The sequence below is a fragment of the Hipposideros armiger genome, unplaced genomic scaffold, assembly GCF_001890085.2.
Source record: "Hipposideros armiger isolate ML-2016 unplaced genomic scaffold, ASM189008v1 scaffold_43, whole genome shotgun sequence".
In the NCBI taxonomy this organism is placed as follows: Eukaryota; Metazoa; Chordata; class Mammalia; order Chiroptera; family Hipposideridae; genus Hipposideros; species Hipposideros armiger.
In genome coordinates, this window is record NW_017731393.1 from 453,964 (window position 1) to 474,045 (window position 20,082).

At 58.4% G+C, this 20,082-nt stretch overlaps 1 protein-coding gene across 1 annotated transcript in view; it reads left to right on the forward strand.

Moving 5' to 3' along the window:
• The first annotated feature begins 7,490 nt into the window (after positions 1-7,490).
• Positions 7,491-20,082, forward strand: part of AHNAK2 (AHNAK nucleoprotein 2) — a 29,710-nt gene continuing 17,118 nt past the window's right edge. Inside the window, 8 exon segments of the mRNA XM_019639205.1 lie at positions 7,491-7,756; positions 12,859-12,917; positions 15,881-15,939; positions 16,050-16,148; positions 16,617-16,718; positions 17,616-17,757; positions 18,022-18,206; positions 18,326-20,075. Coding sequence (XP_019494750.1) covers positions 7,491-7,756; positions 12,859-12,917; positions 15,881-15,939; positions 16,050-16,148; positions 16,617-16,718; positions 17,616-17,757; positions 18,022-18,206; positions 18,326-20,075 — 2,662 coding nt within the window.

Genomic DNA, 20,082 nt, shown 5'->3' on the forward strand with positions numbered 1-20,082 from the left:
CGGGGTTGGACTGGAGGAAGTAAGTGGGCGGGACCCCGGGGGCGTGGTCCGAGGGGGGGGCGTGGTCTGGTTCTGGCGGGGAACTTGCCTGGTGGAGGCGGGCTTTGGGCGGGGCCTGGTCGGTTGGAGGCGAGACCAAGAGCACGGCAACCAATAGGCTGAATGAGGCCGGCGCACCGCCTGTTCTCGTTCCGCAGTGGCGGAGCGCTGGCTGGGCGGGCCGGGGCGGGGTCCCAACGGTGGCAGGGTCGCGGGGCTAGGGCTCTGTCGGCAGACCGAGGCCGGCTGTCAGCGGCAGCGCAGGCCAGCTGAGGCTGACCGCGGCGCTCGCCCTCTCCCCCGGCCCCCGCGCGCCGGAGCCGGACCCGCACTGGACGCGACGGGCCGCCGTTGGCCCGCACCGCCCCGCCGCCGCGATGTGCGACTGCTTCCACATGGTGCTGCCCACCTGGCCTGGAGCCCCAGGCAGCGGTGCGCCTCCTCAACGCCTGCAGCCCTCTCCCCTGGGGCGGGTGGGCTCCGGGCGGGGGCGCGCGCAGGGCGGGTCTGGGGCGCGCAGTGCGGGCTGACCTGCGGCGCTGGACGGGGTGGGGGGCCTGCCCGTGGTCTCGCGCGCGTCTCTGCGCCTCGGGGGCTGCTCGGTTTTCTGCCTCCCTACTCTTGAGTCTCGCCTTTTACCTGTCCTGCCTTTCTGCCTCCCACCCCTCTTGGCCGCTCACTTTGTCTCTCCGTGTCGCTGATTCATCTCTACCACTCGGTCGCTCCCCGCCTCTTTCTCTGTCACTCACTGTCTCTGTCTGTCTTTCCCTCTCTGTCACTGTCCTCCTGCTGTAACCCTCTGGGAAGTTGTCCTGTCCCTAGAAGCGGCTGCTTGGGGAGGGCCGCATGTGTGGGTGGGGCAAGCAAACCGAGGGTCGCCAGGCCGGCCCTCTGACATGTTTTGGGGGAGAGGAGTTGAGATGTTGGCCTTGGTCCAGGACTGTCAGGCCGGTTGAGGTTGGGTCCATGGTGTGGCTACTGTATGGCTGGGTCACTGGTTAGGTGGGGGCTTTGGCAGGACTGGACCTGAGGTCTGGGGCTTGGTGAGGGGCCTGAGTGAGGTCAGAGCTCAGGCCACAGGGTCCCCAGTGCTGGTCAAGGGAAGGTGGGTGTTGCCTGTAGGGCAGTACTCCTCCCTGTGCACCTCTGGCCACAGAATGGGAACCAGGTGCTCTTTGTGTCTGGCATCTGTCTGTCTAGCACTGGGCCCGGTGCCAGGGCCTGGTCATCTCAGCATATTGGAGGGCAGGGTGGGGCAGGGCAGGGGCAGTCCTTCCAGCTCCAGGTCAGTAATGCGGCAGCCTGGCCACACCCAGGCCACCTGGCCAGCTGCCTGCAAGGGGCTGGGGCCTCGCTGCATTGGCACAGGCTGGACCCCACTCTGGGGAAAACAGATCGATGATGATAATGGCGCTACTGGTGCAGAGGGGGCATGCCCCTCCAGCCACAGCAGGAGCCACCATTGCCCCTTCTGCTGCCCATCTGTCTGGTGAGCACTGAGGCCCCCTTGCCCAGATGGGAGCCCGAGGCGCCCTGACTTTTCCTGGACAGCTAGAAGGAGAATCATGGCCAGTGTGGGTTGGTGGGCCTCCAGCACCCCCTCCCTAACTGTGCTGACTGTGCTGGTCCTGGCTGACATCACTGGGGACTCGGGATGGTGGCACATCACGGAGAGATGAGGCCCGAAGAACATGCGTTGTTGCTCTGCCTCCAGGTCCCACGCTGGCCTCTTTCTCATTCACAGGCTGCCCAGAGACCCCCCAGGCTGCAGGGTCTAGGGTCCATCTCACCCACCCTCCAGCTCGCAGAGGCCTTTGCGGGGTGCCTCTCCCCAGTTAAGGCCCTTACTCTCTGCTTGGACTCAGTGGTTCCCTGGCCTCCTCGTGTCCAGCCTACAGCACCATCTCCTCTTAGGGGACGAGCGCAGCGCCTTTCATGGGGCATTGGTAGGAGACCTGCTGGGTCAGAGCAGGAGCTGGCCCAACATATGGATTCCTGGCCCCCTTCCCATGAGGCAGGGGACATGCGTTCCTGATAAGCACCCTGAGGATTTGGTCCAGACCTCTTCCAGCCACAATTCCTTCCTAGCAGGCCAGGAGGGACCACCCACCCTCATCCTTCCAAGTCTGCCCGCCTGCGCCCGCCATGTCAGATCCTCTGAAGACCCCTCCCAGAGCCTGTCTGCACCCCTACTCCAGCCCCAGCAGGGGTGGGGGAGGTTGGGCGGGAGAGGCGCGGCCCACAGGAATCTCCTGCCCAGCTCCGCGCAGAGGCTGCCCCCTGGTGGCTGCGCAGGGAAGACACCCCAAACAGGCATCCGCCCAGCCTTACTGCACCTGGCCCGCTGGAGCACCCCTCCTCCATTCACCCCAAACGGCCCTCCCAGGTGTCCCTTCCTTGTTCCTGTGTGGGAAAGGAGCTCCACCTGGGTGCACCGCCCCCATGCAGGGCACCAACCGCTTCATCCCATGATGGGCCCCAGCTGTCACACCCCTTCCTATCCCAGGGGCTGCTGGTTCCTTCCAGAGGCAGAGCAGGGTACTGGGCAGCTAGCCTCCTGACTCCTGCCGGCCTGAGCCCCTGCCTTACACCTGCAACCTCTGGCTTGGCCTGAGACCACCCCATCCCCATTTTGAGCAGTCTTCGCTAGGGGGGTTGCCTGCCACCCATCCATCTGTGTGTTCCAAGGGCCCTGGGACTTGGGAGATCATGCATCGCGAAGTAGGGGTTCACCATTATTCATTCAGCAAAGATGAGTCAGGCGTGGCTTCCACCATCAGTGCAGCCTCGGGTACATGGAGGAGTCAGGAAGGGCTGCCTGGAGGGGACAGCAGCACATACAAGAGGTCTGGAGAGGGTGGCAGCTGGCAAGCGGGCCAGCTGCCACGAGGGTTAACAGGGTGTGTCTGGGGGGGGGTTAAGGGTGGAGAGGGGCAGGGACAAGGCTATTAGGAGGGAGAGCTGTGTTTTGAGGGCACCAGGGAGCGCCAACGGGTTTTAGAGAAGTTCCTGTGGGAAGAGAGGAGGCTGAATGAGAAGATGGGGGGCTGGGGGCTGAGAATGGGGAGGTCGGGCAAGCCCAGAGGGGCTGGATGTGGACACAGCGAGAACGGGAGGCGCGCCCTGACCCCGTCCCCAGGGGCAGCTGCCCATCTTGGCCACGAGTCTGGTCAGAGCCCTCAGGGGCCTCTCTGCCAGGCCCCATCTGCCCCTGGCTCGACCTCCAGGTTTCCTTGTTTTTCTTTTTTTGGAAGCCACAGGCGTTGGGAGCCAAAGGTCCACCTCACTGGGATGAATATTTAATAGTCAGAAGCACTTTCTAAAATGGAAAAATGGAGCAGAGCCCAGGAGGCCTGAGGGGCTGGGATGGGGCGGGAGGTGGGGATCCCTGTGCCTGCGCCCCTCCCCCCACCACTGGCCACTGGTTCCTGCCCTGCAGGGAGCAGGGAGACCCTACTAACCCAGTGTGCGTATGTGAGGGGTCGCCTTGGGCCCCTCTCCAGAGAGCTTTCTGGAAGGGACTCAGGCAGGCACGTCCCACCCATGCATGATGACGGAACTGTGGGCAGAGCTGCTGACTTCCCAGCAGCGAGTAGAGGCAGACTGGCAGCCTCCTGGGCCAGGCAGGAGTCCTGGGAAGGGTCCTCAAGCCACACTTCTGCCTGGACACGCGCCAGGTGTGGGTGTCCACTGCTGAGAGGACAGCTGAGTCTCAGAAAGGAGTGGGCCTGGGACAGGGACCTGATGGGGTTCTCATCTGGGCATAGTGGGTTGCACCAGCTGGCTGAGGCCCACTGACAGCTGGAGGGGCTGCCCCCTCAGCCAGGTCATGGCCCCTGTGGGGCTCACCCTAGCTGGCCGCTTGCCCGAGCATGGGCTCTGGGAGCTCTGCCCTTCCTACTTTCCGAGCCCCTGACGGCCTTGCTTTCCACAGCCGCCAGTCTGGCTGGACCCTCGTGGGTAGGGGGGATGGCCTCCCAGGGCACCTGGCTGTGACCCCCGAGGGTGGGGGGAGGATGGCTTTCTGGGGCACCTAGCTGTGGGACCCCCAAGGGCAGCCCCCTCCCAGTCAGGCCTTGCTCCTGGGTGGTGCCACACCCGAGGGCTCCTCGTGACACATCCCTTGAGAATGCCATGCTCAGGCCTGGCCCCCTTGCCAGCTGATTCACTATCAGCTGCCCCTGGTCCTGCCCTGCCCCTGCCAGCAGCCAAGTTCCCATGGTGACACCAAGCAGGAGCATGGGGTCCAGGCGGCTTTGAGCTACAACTGCCTGGGCAGAGGGTACTGCAGGCACGTGCTAGACAGCCTGGATCTCAGGACCCCTGGTGCCACAGCTCAGCACATGCCCTGTGACTGCCCCTTTGGCTGGTCCAGCACTTGCCACCCACTGGGCCTGGCCACATGGAGCCAGGGGTCAGGCAGGTGGGGTCCCTGGGAGCCCAGGCGAGTGGGCAGAGCCTTTCTCAGAGCGGTTCCTTGTGCAGGACTGGAACCAGCGCAGGGCAAGGTGGGAAAGGCCGCCCCCTGGCACTGGCCCCTGCAGCGTGCCAGTGGTCCTGACCGAGCCCAGCGCTCCCGGCCAGTCTGCTTGTGCACCTCCTGCCACTACCCAGCTCCCGGCAGCCCAGGCGCCACAGATGCACCAGCCCAGGGCTGGTGGAGAGAGTCCAGGGTCCGAGCTGGGAGGATGTTTCAGGCAGAACAAGCGACATGTGCTTGCGCCTGCATTCGGGCGAGGGCCTGTGGGGCGTGCAGAGCACAGTGTGGGGGGTGGCATGGCTGGAAGAGCGGCCCCCTAGCTGCGTGAGGTGGGGGCCCCAGCAAGGCCATCCTTGTGGTGCTGGCCAGCAGGCACAGGGGCAGTGGGGTTCAGGGATGGGGGCGTGGCTTCACTGGTTTGGGCGCCCAGGCTCAGGAGAGAGGGAGGTGTGGCACGCTCTGTGCCAGCATCTTGCCCCTCCTTCTAGCCAGGCTCAGTCTCTAGGGCCTGCTGAGTCAGCCAGCCAGGCCCTGCCCTGGGGGGAGGTGGGGGTGGGGGGCGGTGACAGCCTGGTGTGTCAGGCAGTAAACAAAGAGTTCCCAGGTGAGCTGTCACTGGCCAGCTTTCCTGTCTCACTGGGAATAGAGTTGTTTGTGACCGTTAGGTTTTTAGGGTTAGGGGAGGACAGAAGGGGTCTGGGTGCCATCCCTCCTTCCCGGACTCCTGGGACATCCCAGGGCCTCATCCTGTCTGCTCACCAGCGCCCCCTGCCCTGGGGCTGGCTGGAGCTTTCTACCTGGGAACCCTCTGAGTGGCCAGGGACCCTTCCCTTGCTCCCACCCCACCGCCGGCTATTCCTCACTTCTTGTGTCCAGGTAGGGGCCCAGCTCCCAGCAGCTCCTTTCAGTGTCTGCTGACCTCAGCTGCCCCAGGAACCCCCAGCTCTGCAGCTGCCATCGCTGACCCAGGCCTGCTGTGGTGGGCAGGGGTGTGGGTGCGGACCATTCCCATCACTGCCCCCCTGGGGCTGGGCCTGACCCCTCACTGCCTTCAAATCCCAGGCTGGGTCCCTCGGCTGTGCCAGCCTGCTCAGACCTGCTTGTGGGGTGCAGGTGTTTACAGCCAGCCGGGCCCCACCCTACAGGGCCGTGGGGTGCAGGGCGGAGCGGCCCTGGGACCCAGCAGATCTGCAGATAGCACAGCCTGTGCAGTCCTGCTGGGGCCTGCTGGGCTTAGAGCTCGGAGGGTTTTAGGAGCCAGAATCGAACCTCTCCCCTCCCGCTCCGCGCCTGGGGGGCGCTGAGTCTGGGAGCTGGCAAGGTAGGTGACAGGAGGTGGCAGGCCAGGCGGTAGGATCTCTGGGGAGTGGGGGACTTGGAGGTGTGTTCTTTTGCCACCACTTATGTGCAAGCGACTTGGGGGTGAGGGTTGAAAATGCTGGTTCCCGGCCCCACCACAGCCAGTACGTTGGACATCCTGGGACTTTGTGCTGTGGGGGCTGCTGAGTTTTGGCTGGGAGGTATGGCCCAGGTCATGCCGCCCTCGAGGGGCACAGGGAGGTGGCCAGTGGCCGAGGCCACTTCCCCCAAGGTCACATGCCCTGCTCTGGCCTTGGTGGCCCTGGCTGTGGAATGGGCTGGCTGTGCCCTGGACAGAGGTGTCAGCAGAGCCTGAGGGGCCCTGTTCCCCTGAGGTCCCCCACAAAGCAGGGATCTGTGCCCACCTGAGGTCCCTCTCGGAGGGGCACCCACAGAGAAATTGAGGCAGAGGGCCTGTGCACAGCCTGCCTGGAGGGTCCTGTCTGATATCTGAGTCTGTCTACCTGTCTGTCCACACAGCAGGACCGGGCTGGACTGGACTGGACCAGACTGGGCTGGGCCAGGCGGGTGGTGGTGACTCAGACATCCCCGTGCTGGGCAGCGTTTCCTCCCCAAGTCAGCTGCTCAGGCTGGGGGGGGGTTACTCTGGGGAAGGGGTGGGGTCCCAGCTCAGGCCAGTAAGGGGAGGCCCACTCTCTCTGGTGGGGCTCTGGGCCAGCCTGGGAGGAGGCCTGAGGGCGGGGCCTCAGAGGGAGGGACGCGGTGAGGCAGCTGCGGAGCCGGGAGCCTGGGCCCTCACTTCTGGGCAAGCGGGCAGGACGTCGGCCCCGGTAAGCGGCTGCAGCTGTCCTCTGTACCCACCCTGCACCCCGGCCCCCAGCCCCCTTCCCAGGTTTAGTCCTGGGCACCTGCCACCTCACCACCCAGCAGGTTTGTGGGGGCTGGGAGGGGGGCTTAGGGCGGGGCACACAGCTGGCTGGGCATCTCCCTGCCCCTCTGCCCTGCCCCAGCCCAGCCTCCAGCTCATGTTGGAGGGGCAGGCTTGTCAGTTCAGCAGCACCATCTTAGTCCCAGGACAGGCAGGTCCCCAAGGTTGGACCAGGTGGCCTGGAGGGGGGGGGGTCCTCAGATGATAGTCTCTGTCCTAGTTGGTGCGCCGGGGACCCTTGGGAATTGTGGGGGGCAGTTCAAACAGGGCTGCGTACCTGCAGGTGCCAGGTGGGCTGTGGGGCCTGAGGTGGTTGGCCACCCCATCAGGGGCAGCACTGTGCTGGGGGTTGGGGTGCTAACATTTCCGCCAGAGATAAACAGGCTCGGGCCACTGTTTCCCTCTGGGGTGGACAGGACTGTGGGGCGGCTCCTTTCAACTGCCAGGCCCCTTGGAGTTGGTGGACTGGCATGCCTGCCCTGTGCCCCAGCTTCTCCAGGGACTGAAGGAGGTATGCTGGGCTCACCTGCGCCCCTCCCAGCACCTGCGCCCGCAGGCTGGGCAGGACTTGCCCCTTTCCCGGAGGGCTGCCTGTTCCTTCCCTTCCCCACATCTGCTCCCTGCACAAGCACTCATGCGCCATTGTGTGCCGGGCTCTGAGCGCTTGGTGAGCAAGGTGTTCTGGGGACCGGGAACCAGGCAGTGGCCAGGAGCGAGGGCGGGATGGTCAGGTGGATCTGTGAGCTGGTGGAGGAGACAGCATGTGCAGAGGCGGCGGCGGCGGCGGCGGTGGACGGGTGGCAGGCAGGGAGCCTGGGCGTGGGGCTGCGAAGCGGTGGTGCTGGGCCCGGCTTGGAGGAGCTCCTCCGAAACCAGACTGACCGACTGACCGACGGCACCAGGGAGCTTTGGAGGGGTGCTGCGGGAGACGGGGCCCCCAAAGCCTCCCGGTTGCAGCTGGGGCGGCCGTGGGAGTGCCTGCTGGGTGGGTGAGTAGCCCTGGGCTCCAGGCTTAGGCGACCAAGGCTGGTTCCTGCCCTCCTGGAGTCTAGGAGGCACAGCAGAGCCTGGCTAGCCTCCCCGTGACAAAGGCATCTTGAGAAACGTCCGGGAGGGGTGGGCAGGCCCTCAGGCGCTGCCTGCTGTTGCTTCTGAAAGTCTGAAGGTCTCATGACGAGTCAGCCCAGCCTGGCACTTTCCTTATGAAGTTCCAGGATGGGGTGACTCCCGAGCATCCCCGTGTGCCCATGTGGGCGCTGGGCATTAAGCCCGGGGGCTCCACTCCCACCGCTGCCTGGCCGACTGCGCACTGGTGCTTGAGGGGACGTCCCAGGCCCAGACACACCCTTTGCACATACATGCACACGTACGCCGAGGGTGGACCTCTCTGGCCACCATCTAGGGCCCCCCTTTGCAGCTCTCCTCCTTGCCAGTCTCACGTTCCCCAGTCCCACCATTGCCCTGGTGACATGCAAACTTGTCCCCTATGCTTGGCCCCACTTGGGCCCCAGAGGTAGCCAGTTTGGATGCAAACTTGGGTTTTGTTTAAGCAAAATTGCCTCATGGGTGGCCCTACTCTGGGCCCCCCAAGAACTCCCACTTGGCTGGTGCTGCTGGGAGGGTCCCCAACTTCATCCAAGCCCTGCGGGCAAGTCATCCTGGGCATCGCCCCCTTTCTGCATCCCCTCCACCTGGTCCCCCAGCAGGCCTTGGACTGGCTCTTGGCCGTGCCCCCTCTCCAGACTCTGCCTGGATGCCCCGCCCCAGAGGACTGCTGTCCCTGGCCGGTAGCTTTCCTGCCCGCCACCCCCAGTCTCCCAGGCCCTTCTCCCCCTAGCGTTTAAGGCCTGACCAGGTGGTGTCTGAGGCTGAGGAAGGGTTGGGGTGGGGCTGGATGGACATGCAGCGCAGCCAGAGGGCTGGGCCTCGGCTGGGCCCTGAGTCAGGAGGAGCGGGCGCAGGGCGTTTGGGAAGGCACCGGGTGCCAGCAGCCAGACCTGCTGGGCCTGGCTCAGTGTCACCTCCACATCCTCCTCTGTAAAGTGGGGCTTGGTGGCTTTATTATTATTAGCTATTATCTGAGGTGGCTGCTGGGGCAGGGCTGCGTACAGAGCCTGTCTGTGGGGCCACTGGTGGGGCGGGGGTGGGGTGAGAGGAGTGCTGGGCCAGCTCAAGCAGGCTGACGGGACACCTCCCCTGCACTAGGGGCTGAGGAGTTGCCCCCTCAGGACATGGGGACTGGCAGCACGGTGCTCTGGGGGGTCCTGGGGTCCCTCCGCAGGGCACAGGTTGGAGGCTGGCAGAGCTGTCAGCAGCCTTGCCCACGGCAGGCAGGATTTCCTCTTTCCTGTTTGTGCATCCCTGGACCAGGCCAGGCTTGTACCTTAAGGGGCACAGAGGGACCCAAAGCTTGAAACTGCAGCTGCCAACTTCCCAGCAGCGTGGCTCCCCGAGCCCACTCTTTTATCCCCACGAGCGGAGGGCCCTGCATGGGACCGGCTGCAGAGGGGCTGGCCGGGCCTCCCCACCACAGGTTCCCAGCCAGGGCCTGCCCTGGCCGCCCAGCTGTCAGCACCATCCTCACAGGCCCTTGATGCCCAGAAGACTCCCCCGAGCATATCTGAGGGTGCAGCTGCTCAGGGACTAGGGTTGCTGCCCGACTCTGGGGGTCTTCCACCGTGGTGCCCCCAGCACACTGTGCCCTGCTCATTGGCCTGGTGCAGCCCCTGTCTGGGTCCCAGAGCCTTTCCCTGTTCGACGCTGCCCCTCGAGGACACGCCTGCATGCCTGCCTGCCCAAGAGGGCGGTCACTGGCCCTTGTTTTGTCTGACTCAGAGACAAGGCTGCGGAGGCTGGAGGGGGTGGGGCCTGGGTTTCTGGTTGGACCAGGAGCTTCCAGACCGCCCCCACCCCCTAGCCCCAGGCAGGCAGGGACCCTCCACTACCCCAGCCAATGAGGGGCAGGCAGGGTGGGGCATGTCCAGTCCTCGCCCCACCCCTGCTCACCCTGCCAACTTGGGCAAGGGGCTTACCCTCTCGCAGCCTCAGTTTCCTCATCGCTTACCCATTGCTTTGGGGATTGGAGGTGAGGATCTGGGCAGAACAGGAAGGGAAACTGAGGCCAGAGAGAGTGGGGCCAGCTGGTGGCTTTGGCACAGGAGGCAGGATCCGTGGGGAATGGGCTCCAGTCCCCACCAGTCCCTCCTGCAAGGCGGGAATCAGGGTTAGGGGTCGGGGACTCACGCCCCGCTCCCCTGCGCAGCCCCTCATTCTTCTGGGTGGGCAGAGTGGCCCTCCGACATCCACGGGGCAATCAAGGCTCTGAGGGGGGACAGGCCTGCTGAGGGTCACACAACAAATTGGCCAGACAGTAGCAGCCCAACTGCACTCCTCCAGGACTGGCCTTCCTGCGTCAGCTGCACGGGGACAGGGACATGCCCAGGCCTTGTGCAGAATGTCCACCCGCCAGGTCACCAGCAGTGCATATTCCAGAGCTGGTGTGAGATCTGTGCAGTTTCTGGGAATCTTAGTACAATTCGGGGGCAGGTGGGGCTGGAACGCATGTGTGTGTGTGTGTGTGGGGGGGTGTGTGTGTAAATAAGTGCTTGATTGTTGAGTCACCGCAGAACTATTTCAATTGTCTGTTTCTCCCCTGCAGGGGTGGCAGGGCGTTTCTCTAGGAATATATCCAATTCGTCTAAATTTTCAGATTTATTGGCGTAAAGTTTATAACTTCCTTATTTCAATTTTATGTAGAATTAAAAATGTTTCTCTTCAAAAAGGATACAAATTCCTAAGTGTGGAGTTTGTGGCGTTTTCCCAAGGTGGGCACCCTCGTGTAACCAGCCCCAGGCTCAGGAAGCAGGCCCTGCTCTCCAGCCCTGCCCTCTCCCCAGAGGACTCCAGACTAGCAAGCAGGGTCGTGCGGGACTGTGAGCTGCACGCAGAGTGGTTGTCGGAGCTCCTGCATGGCCAGCCGCTTTATCTCAAGGTCGTGTTCGTGGACTTGAACACATTGCACACGGAGGCGGTTCATTCGTCTGCCTCGCGTGTCCGTTCCACGGGACAAAGCACCCCCGTCCCAATGTTTTTCGTTCTGTTGATGGACACTGGAGCTTTCTGGTTTCTGGGCACTGCAATAGTGCCCAGTGGGCGTTTGTGTGCCCACCTTTGGGTGCGTGTACGCCTGCATTTGTGCAGGGCGTGCACTTGGGTGTGGACCTGCCGGGCCACAGGGTAGGCTCTGCCAGGCGTGGGTAGATACTGCCAGGCTGTTTTCCAGAGTGACGGTGCCAGTTCGGCTCAGCTGGCAGCACCGCGTGCGGACGCCCTTCCTGTGGGAGTGGAGTGGTTCCTGCTGTGGTGTCATTGGCGTTGACCTGATGACTAAGGGTGCTGATTGCCTCTTCAGGTGCCAACCGGCCCGCTGGATGTCTTCCTGTGTGAATCGCCTTCCCAGGGTTTTCCTGCCCAGTCGCCCGGTGGCGGGTTGTCCGTCTTTCCCTTTGCTGTGCAGGAATTCTTGGTGCCCTCAGGTTAGGAGTCCCTTTTCTGGTCAGTGGATTGCAAGTCTGCCGAGTCCAGGGCTCAACTTCACTCCCTCAGTGGAGTCGCTTCACAGACAGAAACTCTTCATTTAACAGCGAACAGCACTTTATCAGCCGTTTCTTTTCAGGCTAGAGTTTGTGTCCTGGTTAAGAATTGTTTCCTACTCCCAGACTCATTTCCATTTATCTTCTGGAAGCTTGGTTGTTAAACCATCATGTTGGCTCTACAATCCACATGAAATTAATACTCTCTGTGGCTGACATAAGAGGCGAGATTAACCCTTCTCCGTATGGACATCCAGTGGGCGCAGCAGCAGCTATGCAGAGACCTTCCACCTGCCATAGCTTGGTGTCTGGATGAATCTGCTTCTGGGCCTTTGTTCTGTTCCATTGGTTTTAGTTTGCATTTCCTGATGACTAGCGATGTTGACTGTCTTTTCTTGTGCTTATTGGTACATCTTTTGAGACGCTTCTGTCCGAATTTTTACCCATTTTTAATTGAGCTTTTTGTCTTTTGCTATCCAGTGGTAGGAGTTGTTCTGGGTGCAAGTTCTTTGTCAGATGATGTGTTACCCTATGAATGTCTTTTAAGACCAGGAGTGTTTAATTAAGATGAAATATAATTTATCCAACTTTCTGTTATGTATTCTGCCCAAGAAAACTTTGCCTCCCCCAAGGTGGCAAAGAACGTCTATGTTTTTCTTCTCATTTTCTAGTTTTAGGTTTCACATTTAGCTCTGTGATTCATTTTGAGTTAATTTTTATGTGTGATGTGAGGTAAGGGTCCAGGTTTTTTTTCCCCCCCACAAATAAATATCCAGTTATCCCAGCACCCTTGTGGAAAATCTATTATTTGCCTATTGAAATAACTTGGCTGCTTTGTCAAAAATCAGTTGACCACACAAAGTGTGGGACTCCTGTGGATGTTATGCCGTCCCACTCATCTTTTTGTTTATAATATACTGTCTTGATTCCACTGGGGGTCAGAGAAAATACACAGAATGATTTAAATTATTTTAAATTTGTTGAGGCATTTTCCATGTCCCAGCATGTAGTCTATCCTGGTGGAGGTCCCGTGTGCACTTAATGTGTATTCTGCCGTTGTCAGGTAGAGGGACCTCTAAGGATCTCATTGGCTGATGGCGGGGTGGGGGAGTGAGTTGTGCTCAGCTGTTCTATTTTGGGAAGCTGCCGATTACTGAGAGGGCTCATAAATCTTCTGCTGGAATTGTGGATTTGTCTACTGGTCCTTTCAGCGTCACCAGCATCCACTTCAGTGTCTCTAAACTTTATTAGCAGGTGTGCATACACTTAGGTTTATGTTGGAGGAGGTCATCGGGAGGACATGACTGCTGAATGACCCTCGAGCTGGACCCGGGCACTCAGGCTCCTCACCACCTCCCTCGTCCTTGGAATATCGGCCCTCCCCGCTGCCCACCGTGGGAGCCATTTTCAAGGCCAGCCTGGAGCAAGCAGTGTGCTGATGAGACTCCCTGGCAGGATCTGGGACTGAGCTCAGTGAAAGCCTCTGCGCAAACTTTAAGATTCGGGTGGACGGCGGGGAGAGGGACTGGTCTTGGGTTGCACAAGACCTGCCTCCTCTGTAAGTTCCCTTGCTAATTAAACCTGCCACCTACAGGTCTGGAATGACCCGCTGTCTCTCCTGCGCTCCCTGTAATGGAGGCCTGTCTCGTTTATACCTGGGATGCTCCCTAGGTTGCAAACTAACAGCTTATTATGTTTCTTTTGATGAATTATTCCCTATTTATCATTATGAAATATTATGATTAGTTTTTGCATGCTATATGTTTTTCTTTGCTTCCACTTTTAAACCAAATATATTTATAGTCCGTTTCTTGTGCTAGCATATAGCTAGGTCTTGCATTTTTATCTCATCTGACAATCTCTACCTTTTGAACGGCATTTTGAATGTAATTGTCCATATATGGTTGGCGTAGATCCTACCATCCTGCTAGTTGCTTTCCATTTTATCCCATCTAGTCTTTGCTCCTCCTTCCCTCTTTCTTTACTTTGCTTTAGGATTAATTAAATATATTTGCATATGTAATCACTTAATAGTATAATTATATATACATTACATATATTTATATATAATGTGTTTTTATTCCATTTTATTTCCACTATCGGCTTATTAGCTATGCATCTTTATTTTAAATGGCTGCTTTACAGTTTATACTATGTGGTGTTTCCTCATGACAGGACACCTTCAGACAACACTACCTTACTTCTTGTATTGGGTCGTCGGGAAAGTCATGACGTGTTTTTCTATGTTTTCCAATGCAAACATGCGTCACAACTTTCCTGACGACCGAATATAATGTAAGAGCGTCACAGCAATAACTTCCCTCCGTCACCCCCAACCCCATTCTTCATACTGTAGTTGTCACATGCTTTACTTCTACATATGTGAAATTCTGCACTTATTGTTTTTGTTTTATGCAGTTACTTACTTGTTTCTTTTAAGCTCTATTGGAGTATAATTTACATACCATAACCCCACCCACTGTAAATGTACAATTTGAACGTTTTCAGTAACTCTACAGAGCGGCACAGCCATCGCCACAGTCCAGTCCCAGGACATTTCCACCCGCCTCGCACTCCCGAGCCTGTTCATGGTCAGCCCACTCCCACTCCCCACCCCAGGCAATGTTTCCTCAACTCTGACTCTGTCGTCCAGCACTTCTCATTCTCCTCCCCTCCATCTGGCTATTACTGTCACATGCATACTGCATTTCTGTATGTTACAATCCCAACAATAGGGCATGAGAATTCTTGCTTTATGCGGAGACCTGATAGATTCTGGCCTGTGTGCTAAGCCCAGCCGGCTGCTGGTTTTGTGGGTAAGGTTGTGCTGGAACCTTGCTCATTTGCATGCTGTCTACAGCCACCCCTGAGTCACAGCCCTGGGGTTGCAATGGACAGATAGCATGTGTCTACAGGGCTAAAACGCTTGCTGGCCGGCCTTTGACAAGACAAGCCTACAAACCCCTCTGCTTTATAAAACTCATGTCTTGGGGCGGCTGGTTAGCTCAGGTGGTTAGAGCACAACACCAAGGTTGCGGGTTCGATTCCCACATGGGCCGTGCAGCTGCGCCCTCCACAACTAGACTGAAGACAACTACTTGACTTGGAGCTGATGGGTCCTGGAAAAAGCACACTATTCCCCAATAAAATTTCTAAACAAAAAACCCTCGTGTCTCTTAAGGAATTTAAGAGACGGAATGAGGAAAAAGAGATGTCTCTAGCATGTTTTATATTTGCCCACATAGTTACCATTTTCTCCATTCTCCCTTTCCCCCCTGTGGATTGGAGTTACTATCTGGCGCCAGTTCCTTTTCTTTAGCATTTCTTGTGAGGCAGATCAGCTAGCAGTGGATTCCCCAAGTTTCTTTATTTGCAGATGTCTTTATTTTGCCTTTATTTTCAAAAGATAGTTTGCTAGATAGAGGACTCTTGGCTCACAACGTTTTTCTTTCAATGATTTGAATATGTTATTCTACTTTCTTCTAGCTTCTGTTGTTGGATGTTAATTGTATTGTTGTGTCCTTAAATGTGGTGGGTTGTTTTTCTCTTGTTGCTTTCAATGTTTTTCTAAATCTCTCAGTCATTTTGACTGTGATGTGTGTAGGTCCGGATCTCTTTGTGTTTGTCCTGTTTGGGATTTGTTGAGCTTCTTGGATCTGTAGGTTGTTTTCAGCCATTATTTCTTCAACATTTTTCTGCCTCCTTCTCTCCTTCCCTCCTGAGATGCTGACCACGCACAGGCATTGCTGTTCTTAATGTTGGCCCACAGATCTCCAAGGCTCTTTTGCTTTCTTTCAGTCTTTTTCCCTCTGTTCTTCAAGTAGGTTAATTTCTATTAATCTACAAGTTTTAAAATTCTTTCTTCTGGCACCTCAGTTCCACTGTTGAATCCCTGCAGTAAATTTTCACCTCCAGAATCACCATTGGTATTTTTTATAATTTCTATTTCTTTACGACAGTTTCCCATTGATGCATTATATTTTCTGTTAATTCTTTCAACATGGTTTCCTTTAGTTTTTTTGAACAAGTTTATAATAGTTGCTCTGAGGTCTGTGCTAAATGCAGCCTCTGTGGACATTCAGACAACCTCCATCCGCTGCATGGCTCCTCGGCTCGGAGTGCATTCTCCTGCTTCTGTGCCAATCACGGCATTTTTGCTGCGTGCTGGATATTCTATGTTATACATTGTAGCAACTTGGGTTCTGATTCCTCTCAGGGTTCAGATTATTGCTTTGTTGGTATGTTTGTTTAGTGACTTTCTTGGACTAAATCTGTAGAATCTGTCACTTTGTCTGGGCTCCCCCCTTCCTGGCTCACTGCCCCCTGACCTGATGTCACAGCCTCCACAGCCCAGTGGCTGTGGCTCCTCCCCTCATGCCTGCATGTGCGCTCAGACCCAGCATTCAGAACGGGGTGACACCATCTCCATGGTGCACATGCTATTCTGGTTCCCCACCCCCAGGCCCCACCCCTGGTCCACCTGCCTGCACGGCCCTGCTGACTCAGCCTTTCTCTCAGCAGTGTCCGGCCGGCAGCTGCAGCCTGAGGAACCAGATGCAGAAACCGAGGAGCACCACTCTGTGAGTGAGGACTATGGGGGCGTGTGCCCCCCGCATGCCTCCCCCAGCCTCTCCTGGGCCTGGGCAGAGCCCAAGTGGCTGAGGGTAACCTGATTCTCTCCTCCTGCAAGGTGACCGAAGGGCCCGTGGATGAGATCATTCGGCCACGGCCGCAGGGGTCTTCACCCGTTTACGAGTGCGTGACTGAGGGTGCCAGCTTTGGACTCCCAGTAAGCTTGCTGGACAGAGACCCACAGGCTGAGGGAAGACCTGGGTGTGGGGCCACAGGCAGCCATGTCTCCTCCTGCATCGCCCTGTGTGGGCAACTCACATGCATGTCTGTGCGGCCATGCCCCCTGCCCTGTTGCCCACTTGGCCGTCCTCTCTGACCCCTCTGCCCCCTCCTGGGATCCCTCCCTTCAGCTGGCAAAGACACAACCAAGATGGCGCGTGTGTGTGCGTGTGGGGACAGGCCTCATGCTCCTTGTGCGGTGGGACACAGGAGGGGGGTGTGTGCATGTCGTCACTAGAGAGGAGGTGCAGACAGGGTCCCCAGCAGCTCAGAAGCTGGGCTCCCTCTGTACAGAGCTGTGCTCTAGGAGTTCTCAGCCTTTGAGCTGAAGTCCCCTGGCCTCCCCAAGACCCTCCCATCCTCTGGGCTGGGACAGGTGGGTAACCCCTAATGTCTGTGGCTGTAGGAAGACACACCAGGCAGGCAAGGCTCCTCAGGGAGACGGAGATCCTGGTGGAAGCGTGATTCAGGGGACTCACAGACATTTTCCAGGATGAGTCATCCAGAGGTGGGTATGGCGGGAACTGAGGGCCAGGGAGGTGGCTCCCTTCACCAGGGCCCCAGCCAGGGGGTGGGGGCCAGAGCAAGGAGGAGAGGAACAGGGAGGCTGGCAGCGTGCCCCTGTGCCCTGTGGAATGGCATGCCATCCTCCTTGTCAAACCTGGGGGTGGCAGAAGCTCTAGGTGGCCCAGGCTTCTGCCAAGACCTCTAAATGCCCATGGCGAAGACTCCTGGCCAGGGGGCTGGACCCCTTTACAAGGCTTCAGCCAGGGGACCTGGGCACACAGGCCTCAGTGTTCTCAGCTATGCATGGGTAAGGCTGCTGCCTGCGGTGTACACAGGCCACAGAAGGTGCTAGCAAGGCAGGCACTGCCTCCTGAGGCAGCCTGTCCTGACAATGGTGCTCCCTGCAGTTCTAAGGCTCTGCCACTCCTCAAGGCCCCTGTCGTGTCTGAGGTCAGGCTGGCTGCACTGTTTTCCCTTCGCATTTATGACCTTCCATGGTTTGAGCAATAGCTGCCTAGTTTGCAATCGAGCTTGGAGCACGTCAAGAATGAACAAGGAGCAATGGAAGAAGGCTCTGGCTGCCGGAAGAAAAGAAGCGTCTTCCCTTGGCGTGCCAAGTCTTGCTGTGCACAGCCTTCCTCTGAGTCCTGGCAGGTGGGGGAGGGGACGAGAGGAGGCCACTCCCACCAGAGGTGGCTGCAGCTGCCTTCTTGAAAAGCTTGGACACAGCAACCCAGGCCCACCTGGCTGGGGGCCCTACCCTTGCCTGCTGTCGCCTGGATGATGGGCAGGGCTCTGGGGTTTTTGTCCCCAGGGGAGGTGGCCCCCCAGAACTGATGCCCATGGTGGGACAGGTATGCTCACCACTGACCTGATGTGCTTCTGCTCGTCCATGCAGGAGGCGACAGACGTGACGCTGAAGACTGAGGTGGAGGCTGGAGTCAGTGGCTACAGTGTCACAGGTGGTGGGGACCAGGGGATCTTCGTGAAGCACGTGCTGAAGGACTCCTCAGCTGCCAAGCTCTTCAGCCTGAGAGAAGGTGCCATGGCCACCCCGTTCCGGAGTCCCCATCAGGATGGGAGGGACCAGGAGGGGGCCAGGCCACACCTGGAGCTCAGGATGACCACCCGCCATGTGGGTTTTCCCACCTGTGAAACGGGTGGGCTCCTTCCCAACCAGGGATGAGTGGAAGGAAGGGCTGGGCCGTGCAGCAGTGTCCTTCTCTTTCACGCACCCGGGCAGAGCTCTCCATCCCAACAACCGTGAGATGGTGGGAACTAAGCCCCGCTCTGTCCTTGTCCAGGAGATCAGCTGCTGAGCGCAACCGTATTCTTCGACGACATTAAATATGAAGATGCTCTGAAAATTCTTCAGTACTCAGAGCCGTACAAAGTTCAATTCAAAGTCAGACGGAAAGTTCCTGCTAGAGGGGCTGTGGAGCGGGCTGCCAGTGGAGCTCAGCGTGCCCCAAAGACGACGAAGCAGCAGGTGAGGCAGCCGGCTGGGGCCGAGGCTGGCATGGCCCCACCCTCCCCCTTTGTCCCCTGAACCCAGGATCACAGGATTTCTGTACTGGCACCAACAAGGTCACTGTCCCCATGTTTTAGGGAAAGGACGTCACTGACGGGGGCACAGACACACCCACGAAGATGATGGAAGGTGATGGGGACCAAGAGAGACTCATTGCCAAGCCCAGGGATGGCAGAGCCAGGCGGCCCCAGAAGGACAGGCTTTCCTGGCCCAAATTTCAATCCATAAAGAACAAGCGTGGGCGAGGACCCCGGAGATCACACAGCTCCTCGGAGGCCTACGAGCAGGGGAAGGCACCTGCCGTGGGCCCCACGAGCTCAGACACAGAAGCCGAGATCCCAGCAGATGAGCAGGAACAGGAGGCAGGCACAGGCAGCCGACACAGGAGCAGGTTTCTGAACCTGAAGTTCAAGGTGGGATCAGGGAAGGGCCCATCGCTGGCGGGGCAGCCAGGCACAGGGTCCAAAAGTGGGGCTGTGCATCCCGGGGTCCTGGAGGAGGCGGGGTCCTGGGATGACAACCAGGAGGGCGCCTGGGCTGGCACACGCATCACAAAAGATGACAGGACAGCAGAAGCCCAACAGAGGACACCTGCTCTGAGGGTACAGTGGCCCACAGAACCTGCCCTGTCCTGCGAAGGAGCCTTGGGGGGTGAGGCTGACATGGCACACAGACCCCAAAGGGAGACAATGGGGGGGAAAGTCCAGGAGGAGACTGTACCCCAAGGGGACCCAAGGGCAGGACCAGACCCAGGACAGAGCAGAGGCAGACCAAGGGAGGGAATGCAAAGGCTAGAAATGGGGACTGCCACATTGCCTCTGCAAGACACGGCAGGTGAAGGTCACAAACAGGGCCGCCATGCAGACTTCCAGATTCGAATACTCAACTTAAAGACACCCAAATTTGGATTTTCCAAAGAACACATGCTGGAGACAGAAGGAGACGTGGCAGTGCTCGAGCTGGGGATGAATGAGGAGAAGTCAGCAACCCAAGCCGTGAAAAAGGGGGACGAGACCACAGAAACAAAGAGGGACAGAGACCTTGCAGGGTATTGGCCAGACCAGGATGAAGTGACAGCAGAAAACGACATGGCAGGACTGAAAGGAGAAACCAAAGATATAGACAAGGATATGGAGGGAAAGGAGGAAAAGATGAAAATGCTAAACTTCAAAATGCCTTCATTCGGATGGTCCCCAGTGAAGGATACAAAGGCAGTCACAGAAACACAGAAAAAAGACACAGAAAGGGAAAATCAGAGGCACAGACAGGCCAAGGAGGTAAAACTGCAGATGGATGCACAACACAGTGAAAAAGATGAAGGCGAAAGATGGAGACGCTCATCAAAAACAAAAAAGGAGCGAGAGAAGGGGGAAAGAAAGGAGAGAGATCACTTCCTGGGAGACAAGGAGGCGGCCGCCAGAGACAGCAAGTTCAAGATTCCCAAGTTCAAGATGCCCTCCTTTGGTGTGTCGGTGCCAAGCAAGGATTTGGGAACATCCGTGGACATGCCTGTGCCCAAGGTCACAGGGGAGGCCCCCCTGCCGAGCCTGGGAGGCGAGATCCGAGCCCCAGAGGGCAGCGTGCAACTGCCATCTGCTGAAATCGAGCTCCCCGGGGGCGAGGTGGAGGTAGGCCTCCCCGAGGGCGATGTGAGCCTGGGAGAGCTGAAGGGCAAGGCAGAAGGGACCAGGTTCAAGGGCCACCTGCCCAAGGTTCAGGTGCCTGGCATCAAGATGCCCAAGGTGGACATCAAGGGTCCCCATGTGGACAGCAAGGGCCCCCACGTGGACATCACGGGACCCAAGCTGTACCTGAAGGGTGCGAAAGGTGAAGT